The sequence below is a fragment of the Chinchilla lanigera genome, unplaced genomic scaffold (genome assembly GCF_000276665.1).
Source record: "Chinchilla lanigera isolate Chin_1 unplaced genomic scaffold, ChiLan1.0 scaffold00044, whole genome shotgun sequence".
NCBI lineage: Eukaryota > Metazoa > Chordata > Mammalia > Rodentia > Chinchillidae > Chinchilla > Chinchilla lanigera.
In genome coordinates this window covers 11,722,249-11,742,312 of record NW_004955445.1, presented here as the reverse complement: position 1 = coordinate 11,742,312, position 20,064 = coordinate 11,722,249, and the positions used below count along the sequence as shown (strand labels likewise).

General features: G+C 45.5%; 1 protein-coding gene across 2 annotated transcripts; it reads left to right on the top strand.

Moving 5' to 3' along the window:
• The first annotated feature begins 12,008 nt into the window (after positions 1 to 12,008).
• Positions 12,009 to 18,679, top strand: Wfdc2 (WAP four-disulfide core domain 2). 2 transcript variants are annotated; one of them, XM_013518349.1, is made up of 4 exons: positions 12,009 to 12,231; positions 12,695 to 12,844; positions 15,528 to 15,674; positions 18,515 to 18,679. In XM_013518349.1, exons 1-4 carry the CDS (start codon positions 12,057 to 12,059, stop codon positions 18,532 to 18,534), a joined length of 492 nt encoding a protein of 163 aa, XP_013373803.1. In that variant the 5' UTR covers positions 12,009 to 12,056; the 3' UTR covers positions 18,535 to 18,679. The 2 variants fall into 2 exon arrangements, with proteins under 2 accessions (XP_013373803.1, XP_005392480.1); XM_005392423.2 differs by having other exon boundaries at positions 12,011 to 12,135.
• Positions 18,680 to 20,064: the final 1,385 nt, after the last annotated feature.

Below are 20,064 nucleotides of genomic sequence, written 5' to 3'. Positions count from 1 at the left end.
ACAAGCTCTCTCTGGCGGAATCTATCTTTAGGTCTCAAAGGATTTCCACAGAAAGAGTTCTAAGAGCCTAAATTCACAGTTAAAATGTCTAAAATAAAAGGGAAGCAAGGCATGATCAATGAGAGTCAGCAGAAATGACAGAGTGGCATGAACCGCACAAATACTTAAGATTTAGAAGTATCTGACAAAGTATAGAAAAATAAGAATGTCAAGAAGGTACAATAAATGTTGTTTGGAGATAATTGCATGTGTGACTAAACTACTAAGCTAAGCAAGGAACCAATAAGCATAAAATTCGGGTTGTTGGCTCTGTCTGAGGGAAAAGGAAAGGGAAGTAGCTTGAGAGGTACAAGAAGGCTTCAAGGTCCTATTAATGTCCCTACTGCAAACACTCAGGTACCCACCACCCACGCTGGTTTCACAAGTGCTTGCTGTGTTATTATTCCTTAGATTTTCGACATAGTTTATGAATATTATTTTGTGGTCTACTGTTTCATAAAACAATAACAGTGTAGCTTGGGGCCGGTTGTTTCAGGTTGTTTGCATGAGAGAATTCACCTTCTCTCCAGATATAGGACTTCTCATATTGGGAAAGTATTCACACGGTCTTTTCTCCCCTTTTTCTACACTGGATAGGGAATGTCTTCCCCACATGTCCCCACATATTTCACATGTTCCTGTGTAATTGAGAGGTTGCCTTTTCTGCATGCAGGATCCCTAGCTGGAGGAAACAAGTCCACATCCCCGCGATTCCTGCAGCACTTAAAAAAAATCTCTTACTACCACGGCCTACTCTCTTGTTTCTCTGGCCCACTGAGCCTTCAGGCTTTAAGGTGAGAGGCTGTGTCTTAATCATTACTGTGTTCCCAATGCCTGGCCCTCTCTGGAAATCAACACAGCTTTGCCAGATGGATCCCAAGCCCGCTACCTACACTTCCTGAATCACTTAGGTAAAACGCATCCATTTCTCCTTCAGTTCAGTTCCAGACCTTGGAATATACTGGGGTCTCCTTTATCAGAAACCTGGTGTTTATCACTTCTCCGATAACAACAGTCATTACCTGAGATATGGCATGAGGTACAATGCACTCTGGGCATGATTTTGAGAATCAACAGAGTGAGGACAAATAGGAGCAGAAAAGTTTCAGCCGGGCATGGAGATGCACAGCTGTAATCCCAGCACTCAGGAGGCTGAGGCAGGAGGATTATCATGAGCCAAAGGTAGCCTGGGCTGTATAGGGAGTTCAAGGCCAGCCTGAACTGCATAGCAAGATCCTGACTCAAAAGCCAGAAAGGAGAAAAGGAACCAAAGAAGAGAGAGAGACAGAGAGAGAGACAGAGAGAGAGAGAGAGAGAGAGAGAGAGAGAGAGGGAGAGAGAGAGAAAAGGAGAGAGAGAGAGAAGGAGAGAGAGAGAAAAGGAGAGAGAGAGAGAAGAGAGAAAAGGAGAGAGAAAGAAAAAGTTTCATCTGTTCTTCAAATTTAGCCATCTATCTCCATCCCATGACCACTGCCTCAGGCCCCCTCACAGCTCCTGACCCATCATTTCATGGTTGTTACTATCTTTAAGTCACCAGCCGGAGGGATCCACCCCAAGCAAGCCCCGGCATCACCTGCCCTCATTTCTTCCACCTCTACCTTCATCCCTCCTTCCCTAACTCTTTCCTCATCACACTTCCACATGCTTAAAACCCTCCCCAGGTCTTTGTTTATACTCTTCTCCCATTCAGCAATCTTTCCTCTTCAAGCTCCTTGTTCATCAGGACACAGCCTGGAATCAGCATCTGTGGAAGGCTGTGCCTGATTCCCCTGGTTGAGTACAGATATTCCTTGTTTAACAACCCATCTGTTTAATAACTGTTCCGACTTACTGTTTGGACTTGCAAGGAGCAGCTCAGACTTACTGCCCGCATTCAGACTTACAATGCAGGAATCTGAGTGGCAATGCAGCCTTATGGTGGCTTCTGTAGTACAGTACTGTAATGTTTGCTGAATGTTTTATACAGTACAGCTCTGTAGTTTTATGTTCTGTTATATATTACAGTACTGCATGCGAGTTATGCAAATAAAAGCCAATCATCAAGATAGAGTTTCCTTTGACCATTTCTTTGTTCTACATATTGTAATGTACATACTATATACAATTACTCATTTAGTGACCTATTCATTTAATGACCTAGTTGAAGGAATGGAACTATGTCATTAAATGAGGAGTGTCTGTACCCCAGTTCTATGCCTTCTATCCCTTCTGCTCTGTGAAGTGCAGGAACTTCACTGCCATTGTGTTTACTTATCTCTTTGAAAGACAGTTTCTAGAGGATGGTCCCTGTGTTTGGTAGCATACAGTTACACCGTAGATACCCACAAATGCTGGAAAGAGACCTCCAGGCTTATACTAAAGACCAGGTTAGGAAAACTTCAGTATTTGAAGGAGTCAGATTTGAGAGACTTGGGGTTGAGAATCAAGGAAGCTACTGCAATTCAACCCAGTCCCTATTCTCAGGAAGACCACAAGCCGTCGGAGGAAACAGGCACAAACTTAGCTGCGGACAGTATAATGAATAATACTGCTGAGTAAGCCATTTAGCAAAGGCAGAGAGCCAGAGACAAGGCCTCTGTGCCAAGTGAGAAGTGGTGAGCGCAACTGAGCCTCCGGGTACACCTTCTCCTAAGGCACCAGAAAGGCTCAAGGCTGCTGCTAGAAGAGGAAATCATTTGCTAAACCAGCCCTGAACCGCATCTTCACAAGGACTTGTGAAGTCATTGGGTGCAGAGAGCAACAGGCTCTGTTATGGGTTAAATCATGTCTCCTCCAAGTTTGTCTGTTGGATTCTGGTAGCTCAGCATGTGACGTGGAGATAACGTCTTTACAGAGGTAATCGAGTTAAAATAAGATCACAGGATGGCCCCTATTCCAATATGACTTGTGTCCTTATTTTAAAAAAAGATAAAATTTAGAGTTAGACATGCACCAGAAAGAGTGCCATGGGGCAATGCAGGCTGATGTTGGGGTGGTGCTCCCACAAATGAGAGGGTTTCCAGCAAACCTCCAGCAGCTGAGGCAGTGGGAAATGGAACAAATTCTTCCTTCCCGTCTTCAGAGGGAACCATCCACCAACACCTCAGCCTTGGGCTTCCAACATCCAGAACTATGACAGAATAAATCTCTGTTATTTAATCCACTCAACTTGTGGAATTTTGCTAAGGAGCCCTAGGAAACTAATATAGTCTCTGTAGGACTTAGTAAAATGTTTGTCTGTAGACAATGAAAAGCTTGATGGTAGATTAGATAAATAAAAGGTCTCCTCTTTTATGCAAGAAGCATTCTGGATAGTAGATGGTCCATATCTGATGTACTCCTCAAAATACACCTAGGAGATCCCCAGATTTCCAACTCAAAGACCTTTGTGCTCATACTGGTCACCTCATGTGTACAAGATGGCTGCTAATCCTCTAGGCATCACATCTCCATTTTTGTTAAAAAGAAAGGAGAGCCCAAAACTTTCTTTTGTTGAGTTTTTATCTTTTTCCTTGGACAAAGATGTCAGGAACCTCAGCCTATATTCACAGCTTAAAGCTGTGTCTCATAACCAATCTTAGCTGAGGCAGGCTTAGAGATGCAGCATTTCTAATAGGGTGTGTATTGCCCTGTACAAAATTAAGCTTTCTTTCTTGAGTAAGGGTCTGAGTCTTTTTCTGTTTCTAAAATAGAACACCTAAAGAAGAGAGTGTTTATTTTGGCTCACAGATCTAGAAGCTAGAAAATTCAAAATCAAGCACCTGTGTCTGTTAAGGACCACATGCTGCTTTAACTTATGGTAGAAAAATGAAAGGGAATCTCGTGCATGGGAAAGAGGGAAACACAGGAGGCAGCTTCTTTGTAACAACCAAGTTCTACAAGAGTGACAACCCACTCCACGAGAAAGGAATTGCTGCTTCTTAGTGACCTAACTTCCTTCTAAAAGCTCCACTTCCTCTCAGTACCAATGCACTGGAAATTAAGGTTCTAGCACACTAACTTGGGGACACGGTAAAACCATACCAGTGAAGAAGAAAGAAAAATAGCTACTGGGTAATTATCTGGGAGTCTCAGAGATACAGCCTTTCTCCCTGTACAGATCAGACAGAGAAACCACCACACCTGACTCTATAAGACAAAGAAAAACATTTTCCGGCATCATGAACTGATGGGATGTGAGTAGACAAAGTGTTTTATGTCCAGGTCTGAGACTGTCTGAACACACAGACAGATGACAGCGCCAGAGCCCAGTGGGGTGCAGCAGGGGCAGGAAGAGATAGCCCAGGGCTTTGACAGCGCGTTCTGAAAATACAGTAGCTGCTGGTTAGGTTTTAGGCGCTGTCTTGACTGCTTTGCAAGATTTCTCTTAATTTATGTTGACCTTTTGAGGCTAGAAGTATTACCTGTATGTTATAAAAAAAGGCACTGAGGCTCCAGGAGGTGCAATAATTTGCCAACTGTCACAAAGCTAGAAAGTGACAGAGTTGGAGCACAAACCATGTCTTCTTGATCACAAATCTCAGCATTAACTATTCTTATCTGTAGGGGATAGGGGCAATTTAGCAAATACTGAAACTATTTGCTAGGTAATATTTCTTCTTCACTTCTGTTTTGGATAATTTTTGCAAATTAACCTCACAAATTTACATGTACTGTAATTCTAGGCAGTCCACTCACAAATCCAACTGGGTTTAAAAAAAAAAAAAAAAAAATGGGTTTAAAAAAAAAAAAAAAAAAACCCTGTCGATATTTTCTAAAAAAAAAAAAAAAAAAAACCCTGTCGATATTTTCTACCTGCTCCAGTTACCTATTGTTACATAGAATGCCCTCCTATAACTAGCGTAAAACAGCAGTTATTTTATTGTGCTCATGGATTTTATGGGCCAGCACCTGAGGCAGGGCATAGTTTAATTATGGTCCTGGCAGTCTTTGCACAAACCTTAAATGCCTTGGTACTCGTATTAAAAAGTGCTCTGTATGGTTTCTAACTTTTTATTCTCTTTAATTGTTTGATCAATCTTGTGTGCTTACATCTGGAAAGACTCAGCTGGAAGGACTCAAGCAACTGAGAGTGACTCAATGGCTGCAGAGGAGTCTACACAGTCTTCTTCATTCAGCTGTGTGGCACTGGGGCCGGGAGGAGTGAGAGGCTGGGTTTGGTTAGGTTTGCTGACCAAAGTCTACATATAAAGTCTTCAGGTTCCTGAGGCCTTTTTATCACATGGCAGCCTGATAGTCAGACTTCTTCCATAGCAGCTCAGGGCTCTATGAGCTAGTGTTCCAGTAAGAAGGGTAAAAAACTGATGACCTTTTAAAGGTTAGCCTCAAAAGCCCCATAACAGCACCTACTATACTCTATTGGTTGAAGCTATTACAAACCTGCCTAGATCCAAGGGAAGGAAACACAGATCCCACTTTTTTTTTTTTTAATTTTAAAGAGAAAAAAATAACAACAACAAAGACAAAAAACAATAAAGACGATACAGAATTTCAAAACAAGATGATAGGAATTAACAATGGTTGTTCTATTACATATTGTTATCTTCAATGCTGTTGCTCAGATTACCAGATGTAAGAATGCAAGACTGATCAAATAACTAAAGAAAATAAAAAGTTAGAAACAATACAGAGCAGTTTTTAATACGAGTACCAAGACATTTATGGTCCTGTGTAAAGACTGCCACATCACTCTTGGCCTCAGAGTAGTAAAATCACATGGATCTCCACCATGTTTCCCTTTAGGATACAACTTTCACGGCAGTTATGGGGTTCCCCATTCATTTCATACCAACAAGGACCAGAATCATGAGACTGGCCTCTTGCTAACAAATGAATCAATAACCACACAGCCTCTCCCTGAGATTTTTATCCTAGGGTAGCCTAAGATAAAGATAGTAATTACAGATAATCACAGGTCTAATTCAGACCTGTCTTCCAGGCGTAATGGACCAACCAGTACCAAGTAATTTATGATCATCTGCCTAGCAAAAGGAACATTACTCTCAATCCTTTAAGAGAGCTGCAAAAATCCCCTTATGACTACTCTCATTTCCACAGCTGCCCTCCTATAATCCATTCTTCAGAGCAGCTGGAGAGGTTTTCAGATACTACAAATTAGATGATTTTTGCATTCCAATCTCCAAGTTGAAATTAACCCATTACTTCCCATTGCGCTTAGAAAATGTCCCATGTTATTTGCCATATGGGTCTACACGACCTTGTTCCTGGCTAGTTCTTTGATTTCACCTCCTTTTACTCTATTCCAGCTATGCTGGTTTTCGTATTGGTCTTGGTTTTAATGAGGCTGGTTCCTGCCCTGGAGCCACTGATTTGATTTAACATTTTCTATAACACTCACCACCCAGATGACTGTATGGATACATGTTACAGATGTCTCCCTCCCAGAGAGCCCTTTCTTTGTTTCCTCACCCCAGTCTACAATTACATCACCTTGTTTTGATTCCTTTATAGCAAATATTTTTATCTACACATTTACTCATTGATTTGCTTATTTTCTTCACTAGAGAGTATAGGCTACGAGAACAGAGGTTTTATTTATTATATGGATAGTTATTGATGGGTGATGAACACCTCAAAACTTAGTGGCTTAAAACAACCACTTAATATTATTATTTCCAACTGAATCAGTCTCTATTTATTCTTTCGGTGATCTCCTCCAGATTTACCACTTCTGTTGTTGGAGATGTAGTATAATGTGCAAGGCTGTTTCAAATATTGGCACTGTCATGAGCATGACCATGATTTTTCCCTTTACTAAAACTCAGAATTAAAATTTTGATGATTGCTTTGTATATTTTAGTCCCAGAAGTCATTTCCACTGTAAAAGTTACTGAGGATGGTCTAGTGCCTCTTAGTATATGGCTTCTCCAGGGATCCTAGAAGATGGATTTAGTTTAAATATGTATTGTGTATTTAAATTAAGAGGCATTCTCTCAATCGAGTTTAAATGCATTTTCATTTTAGACAACTTGCATGGCAAGTTCTTTTTCACTTAAAACCAAAGCCTCCACCCAAATGAATATTGGCCAAAATATCAGTCCTCTTTGTCTCTGGTCCTGGTGTTGGATGGATGACAAGTAGCAGCCAGTTATGGTGACAAAGTATAGGTACAAAATCATTGCCAAACCTGTTAACATTTGTCCATCTCTAAACCATCTTTAAAGAAAATCATATTTAAGGCTCACATCATCTTCATATTTTCATCAACAAAGTTCTGGTAGTATTTTAAGTTAACAAGGATATACTTGATCTGTTCTGCACTCCCTGCCATGCAAGGCTTTACTCTTTCTGGACCTTCTTCTTCAAGTTTTGCCTTGATATAATTTTTGATGAAACAGTGGTGCCTCGGTTCACAAACTTAATTTGTTCTAAGATTTTGGAAAAGATGGCCACATTTGTGTTTGTGTAAGAAAGATGGCAGTCACATTTGTCACCCAATGCAAAGTTTGCAAGCAAAAACACAAACTATCGCCAAATCCTTCTGCTTCTGAACCAAATTGTTTGCAAACAAAAGTGTTCACAAAATAAGGTACCACCATACTTGTTGTAGGCTTCCTTTGTGAAGCTGAACTTCTCCAGGTGGTTCGTGACAGAATTAACACTCATGATTATGGTGCTTTGCTATCTTTGCCCTTGGAGCTTTCAGCAGCAGAATGTCCATCCATGTTACTTTCTGTCCTATTGATTGTCTTCCCCTCCATTTTAGGCATAGCCGTTGGCTATATCCTGAATCTTTCAAAAGTTCTATTTGTTGATCAGGTGCTGGTATAATCGTGATAATATCTAGAGAAGATGAAATCTTAGCAGGAACCTACAGTGGGGAGCTCAGAGTGCACCCAGACCAATGCTTATGCGCATGGGGGAAGAGAGGGGTAGTTAATATTCTCATGTGTCACAATTTATGACCATGGTATGGCACAAAAGGATGAAAGATTACTTGGAGCCAATGTTCAATCCAAACTCCAAGAGGGCCCAGAGGGGCTGCCCTTAACTGAGACTCCTCAGCATGAAAAAGTCTCATAAAAGACAGCCCCAAACTGAAGCCCCTGTGGCTTTTTAGTGATAGAAACAGGAAGCGAGGATAAAGAACAAAGGAAGGATAATGTCTGTGCAGGAATTCTTGTAGGGGACAGGGGAAGGTCAGGGTGGTCTGTTGCATGACTGACCTTAGGGTCAATCTAAATAATAAATTGGAATAGGGGGACGCCAAGGGCAAGAACATACATTCTTAAAGGAGTGTGTTGATCCTCTTTGTACTTGTAGCCTTGTAGGCTATCTTTTAATCTCTAACAATGCATTCCAGGAGGTTTTGGGTATGTGACTCCCGAAGTCCCTTACCTCTGCATACCCATCTCACACATACTTCTGGCCAATACCTCCATACTCGTGGTCCTGTGCATTCACTTGGATTGCCTGCATTTTCATGAGGTTAGAGTCAGATGATGGCTACTGTCATCTGAGGGCTTGATTTGGTTTGACCCCCTAGCTGACTCCCTCATAAGACCAGCACTGGCTGTTGGTGGGAAGATAAGCAAGGACCTCTCCCAAAGATCTTAGGTAACAGAAGGGAAAGAACATGAAAGCAGAAATACCAAGCTTTTATCCTGCTTTCAGCTACCTACTGGGCATCTTCAGGCCCACCCTCTAGGTCCCTGACTGCCTCAGAAGAAAAGACAAACTATGCTTTTAATGAGTAATAGGATAAGGGCCCAGGAGTTCGTTCTCTGTCCCTGTGGTGATCTCTAACTGTTTCACTAGCTGACGGCTGCTTTGTAAGTTTGCAGGACTGTGCTACCAGATCTTATATTTTTTTTCCAAGAGAACCTACAGATTTTTTTATGTGGAATTCCCCACTTTAAATCTTGGCAACTGATTTAAATCTTTAAAATGTACTGTGTAGGCCAATAATACATGTGCTCCAGCTGGATTTGCAACCTCTGGTGTATGCTTTTCCCTTTAATACAGATAATAATCCTTCAAGATGTTACTTTGTGGAGGAAAACATAGGGCCTAAAAGGCAAAGGGCTGCTCTAAGTCGCAAGCAGGAAGTGGTTAAGCTCTGATTAGGACCTGGATACGTTGAGTTCTAAAGCCTCTGCCCTTTTTATATATGTAGAAGAGAAAATACACAGTTGTACCTAGGACAGAACATGGGGCCACTGGAGCTAAACAACTGACACCACTGACCTATGAAACTTTCTTCTCCATCCCATCCTTCTACCCCACCCCATCCCACCCCACTTCTGAGCTTCAAACTAATGCACATTCCAGTAATAGAAAGCAATCAGCCAGGAAGCACATGAGGTGTTAGGAGGGGTAAGTCTGAGCAGTTTCTTGGCCAGGGAAGCTCAATAAATCTGGAGAGAAAGTTGGGACAATAGTGCCTAGGGCTGAATCTCCTATAGACAGCTGGCCCACAGGCTAAAACCAGCTGCTCACCAAAGTGTCCTCTACGTGCCCTGAATTTCAGGAGCCTGCCCAAGGCTATGTCCCCACCTGGCTCTTGCCCTCAACACTGTTGACTGTTCTCTGAGCTCAGAGTAAACAGTCCTGGCCCGCCCAACAACGGCATGTTTCCAGTCCCCAGGCCCGGCAAGGAAGTTGAAGGAGACATTCTCAGCCTCTTTTACCAACATCTACCATGGGGACAATGACTGGATATATCACATCACCAAACTCTACTCAGCTGTCATTCTGGTTTTCACTGTCTCAAACCCCCTCTAGCCTCCGGGAACAAAGACCTCTTCGGGTTTATGGACCCTCAGGTCACTTGAGCATAAAAAATATTTAGAGGTATTTCCTGCATGATATCCTTGGTAACTGTTTTGGCATTTACCACCCTGGATTCCAAAGCTTGATGTGTATAGTCACTCTTCAATGTCTGCAAGGGATGGTGTCTTGATTACTTTTCTCTCCTTGCTGGGACAAAATACCTGATGCCCAAAATTAAGGAAGGAAAGGTTTATTTAGCTCACACTTTGTGGAGGTTTCAGTCCATACTTGGCTGACTCCAAGGCAGAGGGCACGTGGCAGAGGGCAACCGTTTATGGCGGGGAAGACAGCAAAAGCAACAACAGCAACATGGAGGAGAGCAGGCAGGCAGCTTCTTTTTCTCCCTTACATATGCAAATTACCCACCCCAGGGCGGGTGTAGCACTCACACCCATAATCCCAGCAATGGACCATGGATCAATCATAAACTCTAAAAGCCCTCCCCATTACTGCATGAGGCTTTAGGGGGACATCCAGACACAAACCATAACCGATGGGTTTCAGAGTCCCTGTAGATACTGAACTCCACACCTGCTGCATATAAACTACACACATTCCTTGTATTCTTTGTATTACTGATGGCCCACCTTTTAGGGGTGAGTGCCCAAACTGCAACCCCAAACCCACTTACTTATCGCAAAATGCCAACACTGCAATTGAACCTGAATACTGAGGGTTTAGTTTAGAAAAAAAAAAAAAAAAACAACTCATACATTAACATCTTTTGTCTTAAAAGAAAAACAAATAACACTCGTGCCATTGATTTGCTATCATTACCCTATACTCTCGTGCTTATCTGTCATGTATAGATTACTTTTAACAACCAACTACAATGTAAATGTCATGTAAATAGTTGTGTACCGTATTGTCGAGGGAATAATGCTAAGAAATAAAAGTCTACACATGTTCAGTACAGATGCAGTTCTTCCCAAAGTATTTTCCATTTGCTTGAGTCAAAAAGAGTGGAACCTATGGATACAGAGGCCAACTGTACTTATCAGTCTCCTTGGTAATGGTAGATACTCAAATTTATTTATTGAGCATTCATACCATTTATGTGATGTATACTGTGTTGTATTTTGGGTTCCTGTATCTATCATATAAACCTACCTATTGTAGTCGTTTCATGGCAGGAAGTTTACACTCATGTTTGCATTGAAGTCTTATTTGATCATTTTTATAGATGGCAAAATGATTGTTCAGAACAGGGAAGTGATCATTCTAAATCTCTCTAATGGAAGGTGATGGAGGTGAGAGTCAAATCAAGCTCTTGACAGAGCAGGAGGGCTCAGTTTGCTTACTTTTTCTGGACCAAGCGTCTTCCCCTTTGTGTGTCACATGCTCGGCCCCCGCAAATATTTACAATGGGATGGAAAAAGACAAGGAACTGGAGGGAGAAATCTGGGTTTAAAGCCTTGTCTGTTCAGCTTTACATGGGGCCTTGGGGAGAGGCTCTCAAACATCTGACACAGACGTGTTTGTCATATATATACAGCTGATGCCGAGAACGCTCAGTTCTAGATGCTGGGAGGATTCCTGGAGGCGAGGAGCGCAGTGCCCGACACCCACCCATCCCTGATAAGAGTGCAGTGTGAAGAGACAGAGACACAAACACACATCACCGTGGGCCTTTGTCCAAATGGCTCATTGCTTAATTTCATTGTCGCTTCTGCTGTACACTTTGTATCCTCTCCTATATGCTCTGATCACCTCTCCAGCCCTCCACCACTCATCACTAAACGGATCTGCACTCTGATCCAATCACCACCAAGTCCAACCTCTTAATTCCCAGGGTCCATTGCCTCCCTGTGGCATCCTGCCTTTTCCTCCTCCATCCTGCCCTGAGGCATTCCAAGGAGTACCCAAGCATCTGAAAGCCGGCTCCAGATCCTGGAGACCAGGACCTCCTGGCCTGCCTACCCTGCCCTGCCCTGTGCTGCCCTGCCCTTAGGCCCCAGGAGGAAGGAAAAGAGGAAGCAGCGGACAAGGGTCCGGCTGCAGCTGGTCGAGCTGCACCAGGCCTGGAAGCTGTTTGGGTTCCTGGTTCCCACCGGGGCCAAGAGTGACACCTGATCCCAGGGGATTGTGAAATGGCATGAGGTGGCAGCTCTCGCGCTTGTTCTCTACCCCCCTCCTGCACCCCGTCGCTCGGCCCCGCCCCTATCCCACGCCCCCGGGCGCATGTTTAAATCCCCCCTTCCTACTGAGCTCCTGAGCTGCACCCGCTCCCCACCCCGCGCAGCACCATGCCTGTCGGCCGTCTCTGCTTGCTGGCCACAGCCTTCCTCCTTGGGCTGCTGCTGCCCGGCCTCCTCCAGGCCACAGGTGAGTCGGGCACGGAGAGGCCAGGCGTGCAGAAGAGCAAAGCCACCAGCGCAGGACAGAGCCAGGAAGAAGAAAGGCTACACACCTTTCTAGGGGGTGAGAAGGGGGATTCCTGGGGCGCAAGTGGGGGGACCCATGCAAATTAAGGGACCCCCGAGGCATAAGTCTAGTTACCCTGGGAATTTAGGATGTGGGGTCCAGTGTACTGCCGGTGGGGGACCGCCGAGGGCTGACATTTGCAGGGCCGCGGCTTCTGTGCTGCAGGTAGACACGGGCTGGAATGCAGCCTGGAGTTCTGCCCAGACTTCGAAGTCATTTGTCCAGCGCTGCAGGGCTCCCTGAAGTCTGAGACTGGAGGGCTCGGAGGGCCGGCATTGGGGCACTCCTGTACTCTGAGGTGCTCAAGACTCTGGACCTGGAGGTGGGGCCCTTTGCGAGCTTCAAGGGGTCCTCTAGGGCCAGAGAGTGAAATTCCTTGGCGCTGAGCTGTGGGGCCCTTGGAGCAGGAGGTGGGCATCCTCTGCCTGCTCCCACTGAGGCCCTCCCCTCCCGCCCCTAGCCACAGAAGCAAAGAAGCCGGGTGTGTGCCCCCAGCTCCAGGCGGACCGGAACTGTACACTGACCATGGAGTGCAACTCCGACAGCGACTGCGCGGGCAACCTCAAGTGCTGCCAGGGCAACTGCGGCACCATCTGCTCGATGCCCAACGGTAACCTCTCAGCGACCCGGCGGGAGCGGAGCGGGGCGGGGCCGCCGCAGGCTGCCGGGAGGAGGGAGTGCCGGTTCCCGGAGGAAGGGCCATCCAAGCCCGGGACCCCGCGAAGGTCGAGGCGGAGGAAACCAGATCCGTCCGCGCCCTCCCTCGCGTGGCCCTGGGGGAGACAAAGGCGTCACTGAGGCGCAGCAGAGGGCCCGGGCGGTCCCCTAACCCCTGGCTGGACTCGAATCTCTGGTGCGTGACAGGCTTCCGGGCACCCGCAGCAGGACATTGTTCCCGGCAGTGTGGGGACTCGGGCCGCAGTTTCCTCCCCGGGCCGGCTAGAACCTGCCTAGCAGGACTCTACAGATTCCTACTTGGTCAGAAAAGGACTCTACAGATCAGGATGAGATACTTATCCTCTGTCTATGGAAGAGAGTGACAGAGAACGCTGTTCTCGCCCAAGGTCTCATCGTCATCCTGTAGCTGGGCGCGGACGGGGGTGGGGGTGATGTTCAGAGTTTGCCTTTGCCATTTGCTGGCTGAGAGGTTTGAAGAACATCAGGACCCTGCCCTGGGCATCTGCTCTTTCTCCCTTGTCTTTAAACTATCTTCCCTGAAGGACCAAGGGAGAGAGAGAGCTGGAATGCTTGCTAGGGCTCAAGCCTCTCCACAGACAAGGGACTCTGATCAGGGCAACAAGCAGCCTTAGCATGGAATGCAGGCTTTTCAGAAGGAAAATCTGGGCATGAGAGTCAGCGATAGGATGCAGGGAGGACCCAGGCGTGTAATTATTGGTCTTCATCCAGAAGACATCCCCTGTGAGTTTTTGCCCCTCTGTTATCGTCCCCTAAACTGGCAGCAGAGGCAGGGAAGCTTTGCAGTTATGCGATCCCATACATTAAGGGCAGCGGGTAGGAGAAGCTCAGGAAGACTTGCCACCTGGGGCAGCTTCTGGGTATGGAGGTCCCTAATGTGCATCTGAGACAGGACCAGAAGGAGCGCTGGAGGAGGGGAGACGAAGCAAGGAACTGACAGACCACAGCATCAGAAGGACAGAAGGAGTCTAAGATGTTAGGTGGATAAGAGCTTGTTCCCTTTCTCAGGTAAATGAACTGAGGCAAAAAGGGGAGAAGGGGACAGGTCAAAGGGCCTCCTGCGCCAGGGAAGGAAACTGGAGCCTTGTGTCTTAGCTCTGACATATCCTAGGTGTGTGGTCCTGAGTAAACTGCTTTGTCTCTCTGAGCCTCTTCTTGCTTGTCTGCAAAGTGAGAGTGAGAACCCCAAACTATGGGATTAACTCAGTGAAACGGCGGGTGGGAAGAGCGCCCTGAGGGAGTGCACACTGGGATAGCAGCTTGCTTTGCGAGAAGTATAGTGTTCCCTGTTTATTCTCTTTTTGTCCCAAGGCTTTTTGTTCCTGCATTGAGAGGTCTTGCCATTTTCAAGGGAGTGTGTTTCTTTGGGTTAGGAAGCAGGGACTCTGTCAGCTACTTTCATGGTCTTCTACAACTGATCACCTAGTTCTGTGCCTTTGTTTTATGTTTGCCAGGGCTCGCTTGCCACTTCTTGAGTAAGGAATCAACTCAAGTAGGCAGCTCTGCTCTATGTGTGCGTGCATGTGTGTGTGTGTGTGTGTGTGTGTGTGTGTGTGTGTGTGTAGAAGCCTGGGCTCAGGTCTTGTTTAAACCAAACCTCCTGACCAGCAGGTAGTGTTGGGATGCCCCTTCCCCTTTTTATGCCTCATTTTCCTCATCCATGATGCAAATAGGGTTAGAAACATCCCCGACAATGAAGCTATTTTATGCGACGACTGCAGGAGATCATCATTTTCCATTGAGAGCTAGTAAAAAGCACAGCTCTGCAGCGGTAGCTCTGGGCGTTGTGTGTGGGGGTGGAAGGGTGTGTGCGTCTGTATGGAGGGTCATGGGCCGAGTGATTGCAACTGGAAGCGAGTCTGTGGAGGTGAATAAAGCGAATGTTGAGTGTGTAACCTTCATGTGAGCACCACACTTCACAGTGTGTGAAGCATAGTGCAAGGTGGCCAATGCAGTCTGGGGCCAGGTTTCCTGTGGTTCAGGCTTGCCTCAGTCCTGCATGACCTTAGGCAAGTGACTTAACCCCTTAGTGGTTCAATATCTTCCTCTTAAAATTGAGGAAATATTAATACATCCTTCCCCCTTTTTGCAGTTATTATGAAAGTTAGATGAGCTAATATGTCAAGTGCTTGGAAAAGTGTCTGGCATATAGCAAGAATGAATTAAATGCTAACTATTATAAGCAATCATTATTATTACAAAGTAGCTCAATCTTTGGGGAAGAAACAATACCATGTACTTCCATTGCTTTTGTAACGATGAGCCGATAATTTACCCCGTGGATGTCACTGATTCCATTTGACACCTGAAGATCTGGTGTTCTGGGAGATTTCTGGTCCTAGGCTACAAAGTTAGAAAATGGTAGAACTGAGATGCAAACTGAACTCTGATGATCCCAGAGCCGTCTGGGAGCAGAAGGAGGAAGGATCTCTAGGCAATCCCTCGGGGACAAATGGGAACAGCTTAGAGCCCTGAGATCAACTCAAGCAGGCAGCAGTAGTGTTTGCGAACCAGGCTGAGGAGCAGCGGAGGATCATACTTTGATCACCTTTTCCCTCCATCTCAGTCTATATTTTCTTACTTCTTTTTCTACCCAGAAAAGCCAGGTACTTGCCCCAGTGTGGAGTTACCACAGCTTGGCATCTGTGAGGACCAGTGTCAAGAGGACAGCCAGTGTAGTGGCCTGATGAAATGCTGCCGCAACGGCTGCGGAAAGGTATCCTGTGTCACACCCAACTTCCAAGGTAGGTGGGGCAAAGACCCAGGGGTGATGGGACCTGCAGCAGGTTGAAAAGAGAGACCTGGGTGAACACCTTCATGCTTGTGTGTTTGTCCACTTATTTATTTTCCCGCCTCAACAGCTATTTATTAAGTATCTATTACAGCTCTAGATGCTGGGGATGCTCAGTGAGTGAACAGATCAGACAAAAGTGTCTCTCTGATGGGATTTATAGTCTAATGGGTGACCAACACAATAGACAAGCCGATTTTGTAGTATGTTACAGGGATGGCGTCAGGAAAAGAAAACACAAGAGAGGAAAGGAGTACCCAGGGAGGGGGAGACAGGGAATATTATTGCAATTTTATACAAGGGTGTTAGTTTTCATTCTTGTGACAAAATACCTGAGCAAATCAACTTAAAGGAGGAAAGATATATTTTGGTTTATGGTTTTAGAGGTTTCAGTCCATGGTTGGATGACACCCTTACCTTTAGACATCTGGCAAGGTGGAAACATCATGGTAGCAGGGCATGGTAGAGCAAGACTTCTTACCTAGTTGGCAGGCAGGAAGTAGATGGAAAGAGGAAAGGTCAGAGAGGATGGGGCTGGGAACCATATATACCCTTCAAAGACTGTCCCTGGTGACCTACTTTCTCCCGCTGACCCACATCTCCAAGGAGTCCATTCAGCTATAAGCTCACCCGTGAGTTAATGCATCAGTGAATTCAGCACCCTTGTGATCTAATCATGTCTTTAGACCCCACCTCTGAACATTACTGCCTTAAAGATTAAGCCCGCAGTATATGAGTCTTTAGGTAGACTCATATTTAAACCATAAAAGAGACAGTAAGTGAAGGCCTTGCCGAGAATGTCTACAATTAAAAATGAGAGAAAGTGCTATGGGGCTGTCCAAGAAGAGTGTCACAGGCAGAGGGACAGCAGGCGTGGAGGCAGGAGCATCCCTGTGTATTACAGGAAGAGCCAGAAAGCTGTAGGCAAGTAAGCAGGGGAGAGTAACAAAAAGAGAGAGCATGAGGTAAGCAGAGCACGGGGCTGCTCATTCAAGGTACTTGAATGACTGACATTTTCAAAGCCTCCCTGGCTGCTGTGCAGACAGACTGTAGAAGAGCTGGGCCAGAGGCAGGGGTCCTGGGAGAGATGATCTGGACCAGGATAGAGTCAGGGGCAGGAAGAGGGTGAAAAGAAGGTGAGGCAACGTTTGGGATGAATGGAGCTGCTAAAGAAAGAGGTGGTTTTCCCCATTGTTTGAGGCATTTCAGTAAGTCAGGAGTGGAAGAGAGGGAGCTGTGCCCCAGCCGTGTCCTGGAGTATGTAGCAGTAGCTGGAGGAGATGGAAGGGTTGGAGGCAGGAGGCAGGAAGCTCTGTGCATGGCCAGTGGGAGGCTGGAGAAGAGTTGATCTTTCTTTTCACCAAAAGGGCTTAGCTTTTTGGTGCAGATGCAGAAGAGACCTGTTAACTTCGGTTTGATTCATCAAATGTGTGTTTGATGTATATTAAGCACTTAACTCTGTAGCAGGCCAGAATTAAATTTATCCACTTCTAGTAACCTTGGCCCTAAAAAGACAGAAATGCATCAGTGAATACAACACCCTCATGAAATTAAGCCCTCATACAATTAAGAATAAAACAATGTTAAGTAGTCAAGTAAGCACAAAAAAGTAAAGAGGAAAATTGAAGGAAATGCCAGTGGGCCCATTGGGTGATCCAGCACTCAGCCTCTGGCTGTCCAGTTGCTGGGACAGAAAGGTGACCATCGCCACACTCCAGAGCTTTCAGTCCTCTGGCTGAGGTGAATGGATAGATGACACTCCCAGTGCCTGTTGTAAGCACCCAGGATTGTGGGAAACAGAGGCAGAACCATCACACAGACAGGGATTAGGGGAGGCTGGAAAAGGAACAGTTGGAGGAGGATTCCCAGAGGGGTGACCCTGAGCTAGAACTGAGCATGACAAAAGGCAGGTAGCCTGGTAAAGTGCAGTGCGAAGGCGTTTCAGGCAGAAGGATCAGGAGGAACATGGACTTGGAAGTGTCCTTCGGTTGAAATCATTGTCATGTGCAACCTTTAACCAGATCTCAACAAAGGATACCTGAAGGTCACTGATGGAATCTATTAGTGCACAGATTAATAAAAAAAAAAAAAACCTGAAACCTGGCAAGAGAACCATGTTCAAGTGCCCTTGCTTGCTACTGCAAAGTGTGCTCTTTAGTGGCCAAGATGGATCCATGGTCTCCCTAAAACCCAGAGCTCTGCTATGATGCCACCCATCTTTTAGCTTCATGGATGCCAGCTACGTAGGTGGGATTTGCAAGCAGAAAGACAGAGGTTCAAATTTTAGCTCTGACACTTAACTCCTTAGACCACAGTTATTTTGTTTATAGAATGGAGATGCAATAGATCTGTTTGACCAGTTCATTTTAGCTTGACCTAAGGAATGAAGGCATGATGGAACTTCCTGGTGCTGGTGGGATTCCTAGGGAGATTAAATGCCTGTGAACCCTTAGGAAGGCCTTATAGCAGTCATGTGTGACTACTATATACCCCAGTGGGTCCTGAGGATGATATGAAGCAGTAGAGAAAAGTCTAGAACTTGAAGAAAAATGCAAGAAGAGTCCCAAAGGGGTGGCGCTTTGCTGCTTCTGTGTGTGTGTGTGTGTGTGTGTGTGTATGTGCACATGCGCCCGCGCCCGCGCGGTGTGTATGTGCACATGCGCCCGCGCCCGCGCGGGTGTGCATGTGTTATGCTGGCATTGGGAAGTTGGTCTGGGATTTAAACGGCTTGTCTTCTTGTCTAATGTGCCGGATGTTGTTGTTGATGGTATTCTTGTACTTTTCACCCTCTAGCTCCAGCACCACCAGCTTGAGGAGCAGCGAAAGGGGAAGTTTCTGGCTGGCCTCACATCTGGCTCCATTGCAGCCATCTCCTTTCTTTTTGGATCCTGCATTCCATCCTGAGCTGACCACAGCTCCTCCCTTTCCCAACCAATAAATTGACAGCTTTCAGCACTGGTGGAGCACAGCATCTGTTCTTAGCACTCTGTCCTTGTTTCCTAGACTTAGGTTGAGATGAGTAAGCAAGGGGGGGTGGGTTTACCAGGTTGCTCAAGTGTGAAGTCCAGGGAACCATTCACTCTGAAGCAATGAAACTCATTCAGGGTTTGGATCCTCTGTGTTAACACTTTCCAGGTGAATCCTTGCACCAATCTTGTGCTGTTGGTCATTATCCTCCTGAAAGTGATGGATGAGAAAACAGCCCAGAGAGGTGGTAGGAAGCCTCCAGAGTCATTCAAATTCACTGTTGGGCATTATGATAATAGTGGCAGCACACAGTATGTGTCAGACACAGCATTAGGAGATTTGCTCATGTGTCCTGGATACTCAAAACCCTCAGAGTAGTTAATAACAGCCCTAGGTTATAGACTGGAACTCCAAACGGTTACTTTCCTGTGGCCACACAGAAAAAAGGTGACATCTTGGGATGGTTCCACCTCTTCTTTTTAATTTCTTTGTTAGACTTTACCTCATAGACTGGATTCTCACCTGTAACATTATGAGCTTTCTTACACACCTCCATCATGTCATGGTGAATGTTACTCCTAGTGAGAGATTAAAGAGGGAATGTGGAGAGGGGTATGGTGAAGCACAGGGGCCAGAAATGAGGCTGGCAGTCTCTCCTTGTGAAATTTCTCAGGAAGCTCACATGGCTTTGACTCTCCTGACTGGATAAAAAAGACAGAGGCCATGGGATATAATAGGATTCCATCTCAGATTTTTTCCTAGAAAAGATCCAGAAATACTGCTTTCCAGTTTTCTCCAATTTACTACCACTCTCACAGTGATGCTGCCTGGTCCCTCTTTGAGTCACAGGGAGAGAGATGGCTAGATGTAGTTGTCTTGGCAGCATAAGTTGGTGTTTAAAACCATTTTAATAGAATCCATAACTTGAAATCAGTTCCCTGAGGAAATTCCAACATCCAAGGAAGAGAGTGGTTATAGCAGTCAAGGACTTTGGTAATGAACCAACATGAGCTCAGTGACTAGCTCAACCACTTTGCAGGTATGCAGCCTTGGAAACATTGCTGATTTATAGTTGCTTTCTCCTCTTCCATTTCTTCCTTAATGTGAATGTGCCCATAAATCACCCAGGAATCTTGTTAGAGTGAATGTTATGACTCAGTAGTCCTAGAGTTAGGCCTGAGATTGTGTATTTCTAACACCTTCTTAGATGACCTGGAGGTTGCTGGTCCCTGGACCACTCTTTGAGTAGCAGTGGTCAAATCTCACTTTCAGAATCACACTGAGGTTTACATGTATTATTTACAAAGAGTTTAGTGGAGTGCCTGGCACGATGAGTAGTCATTATTATTCCATGGACAATGGAAAGCCACCAACTT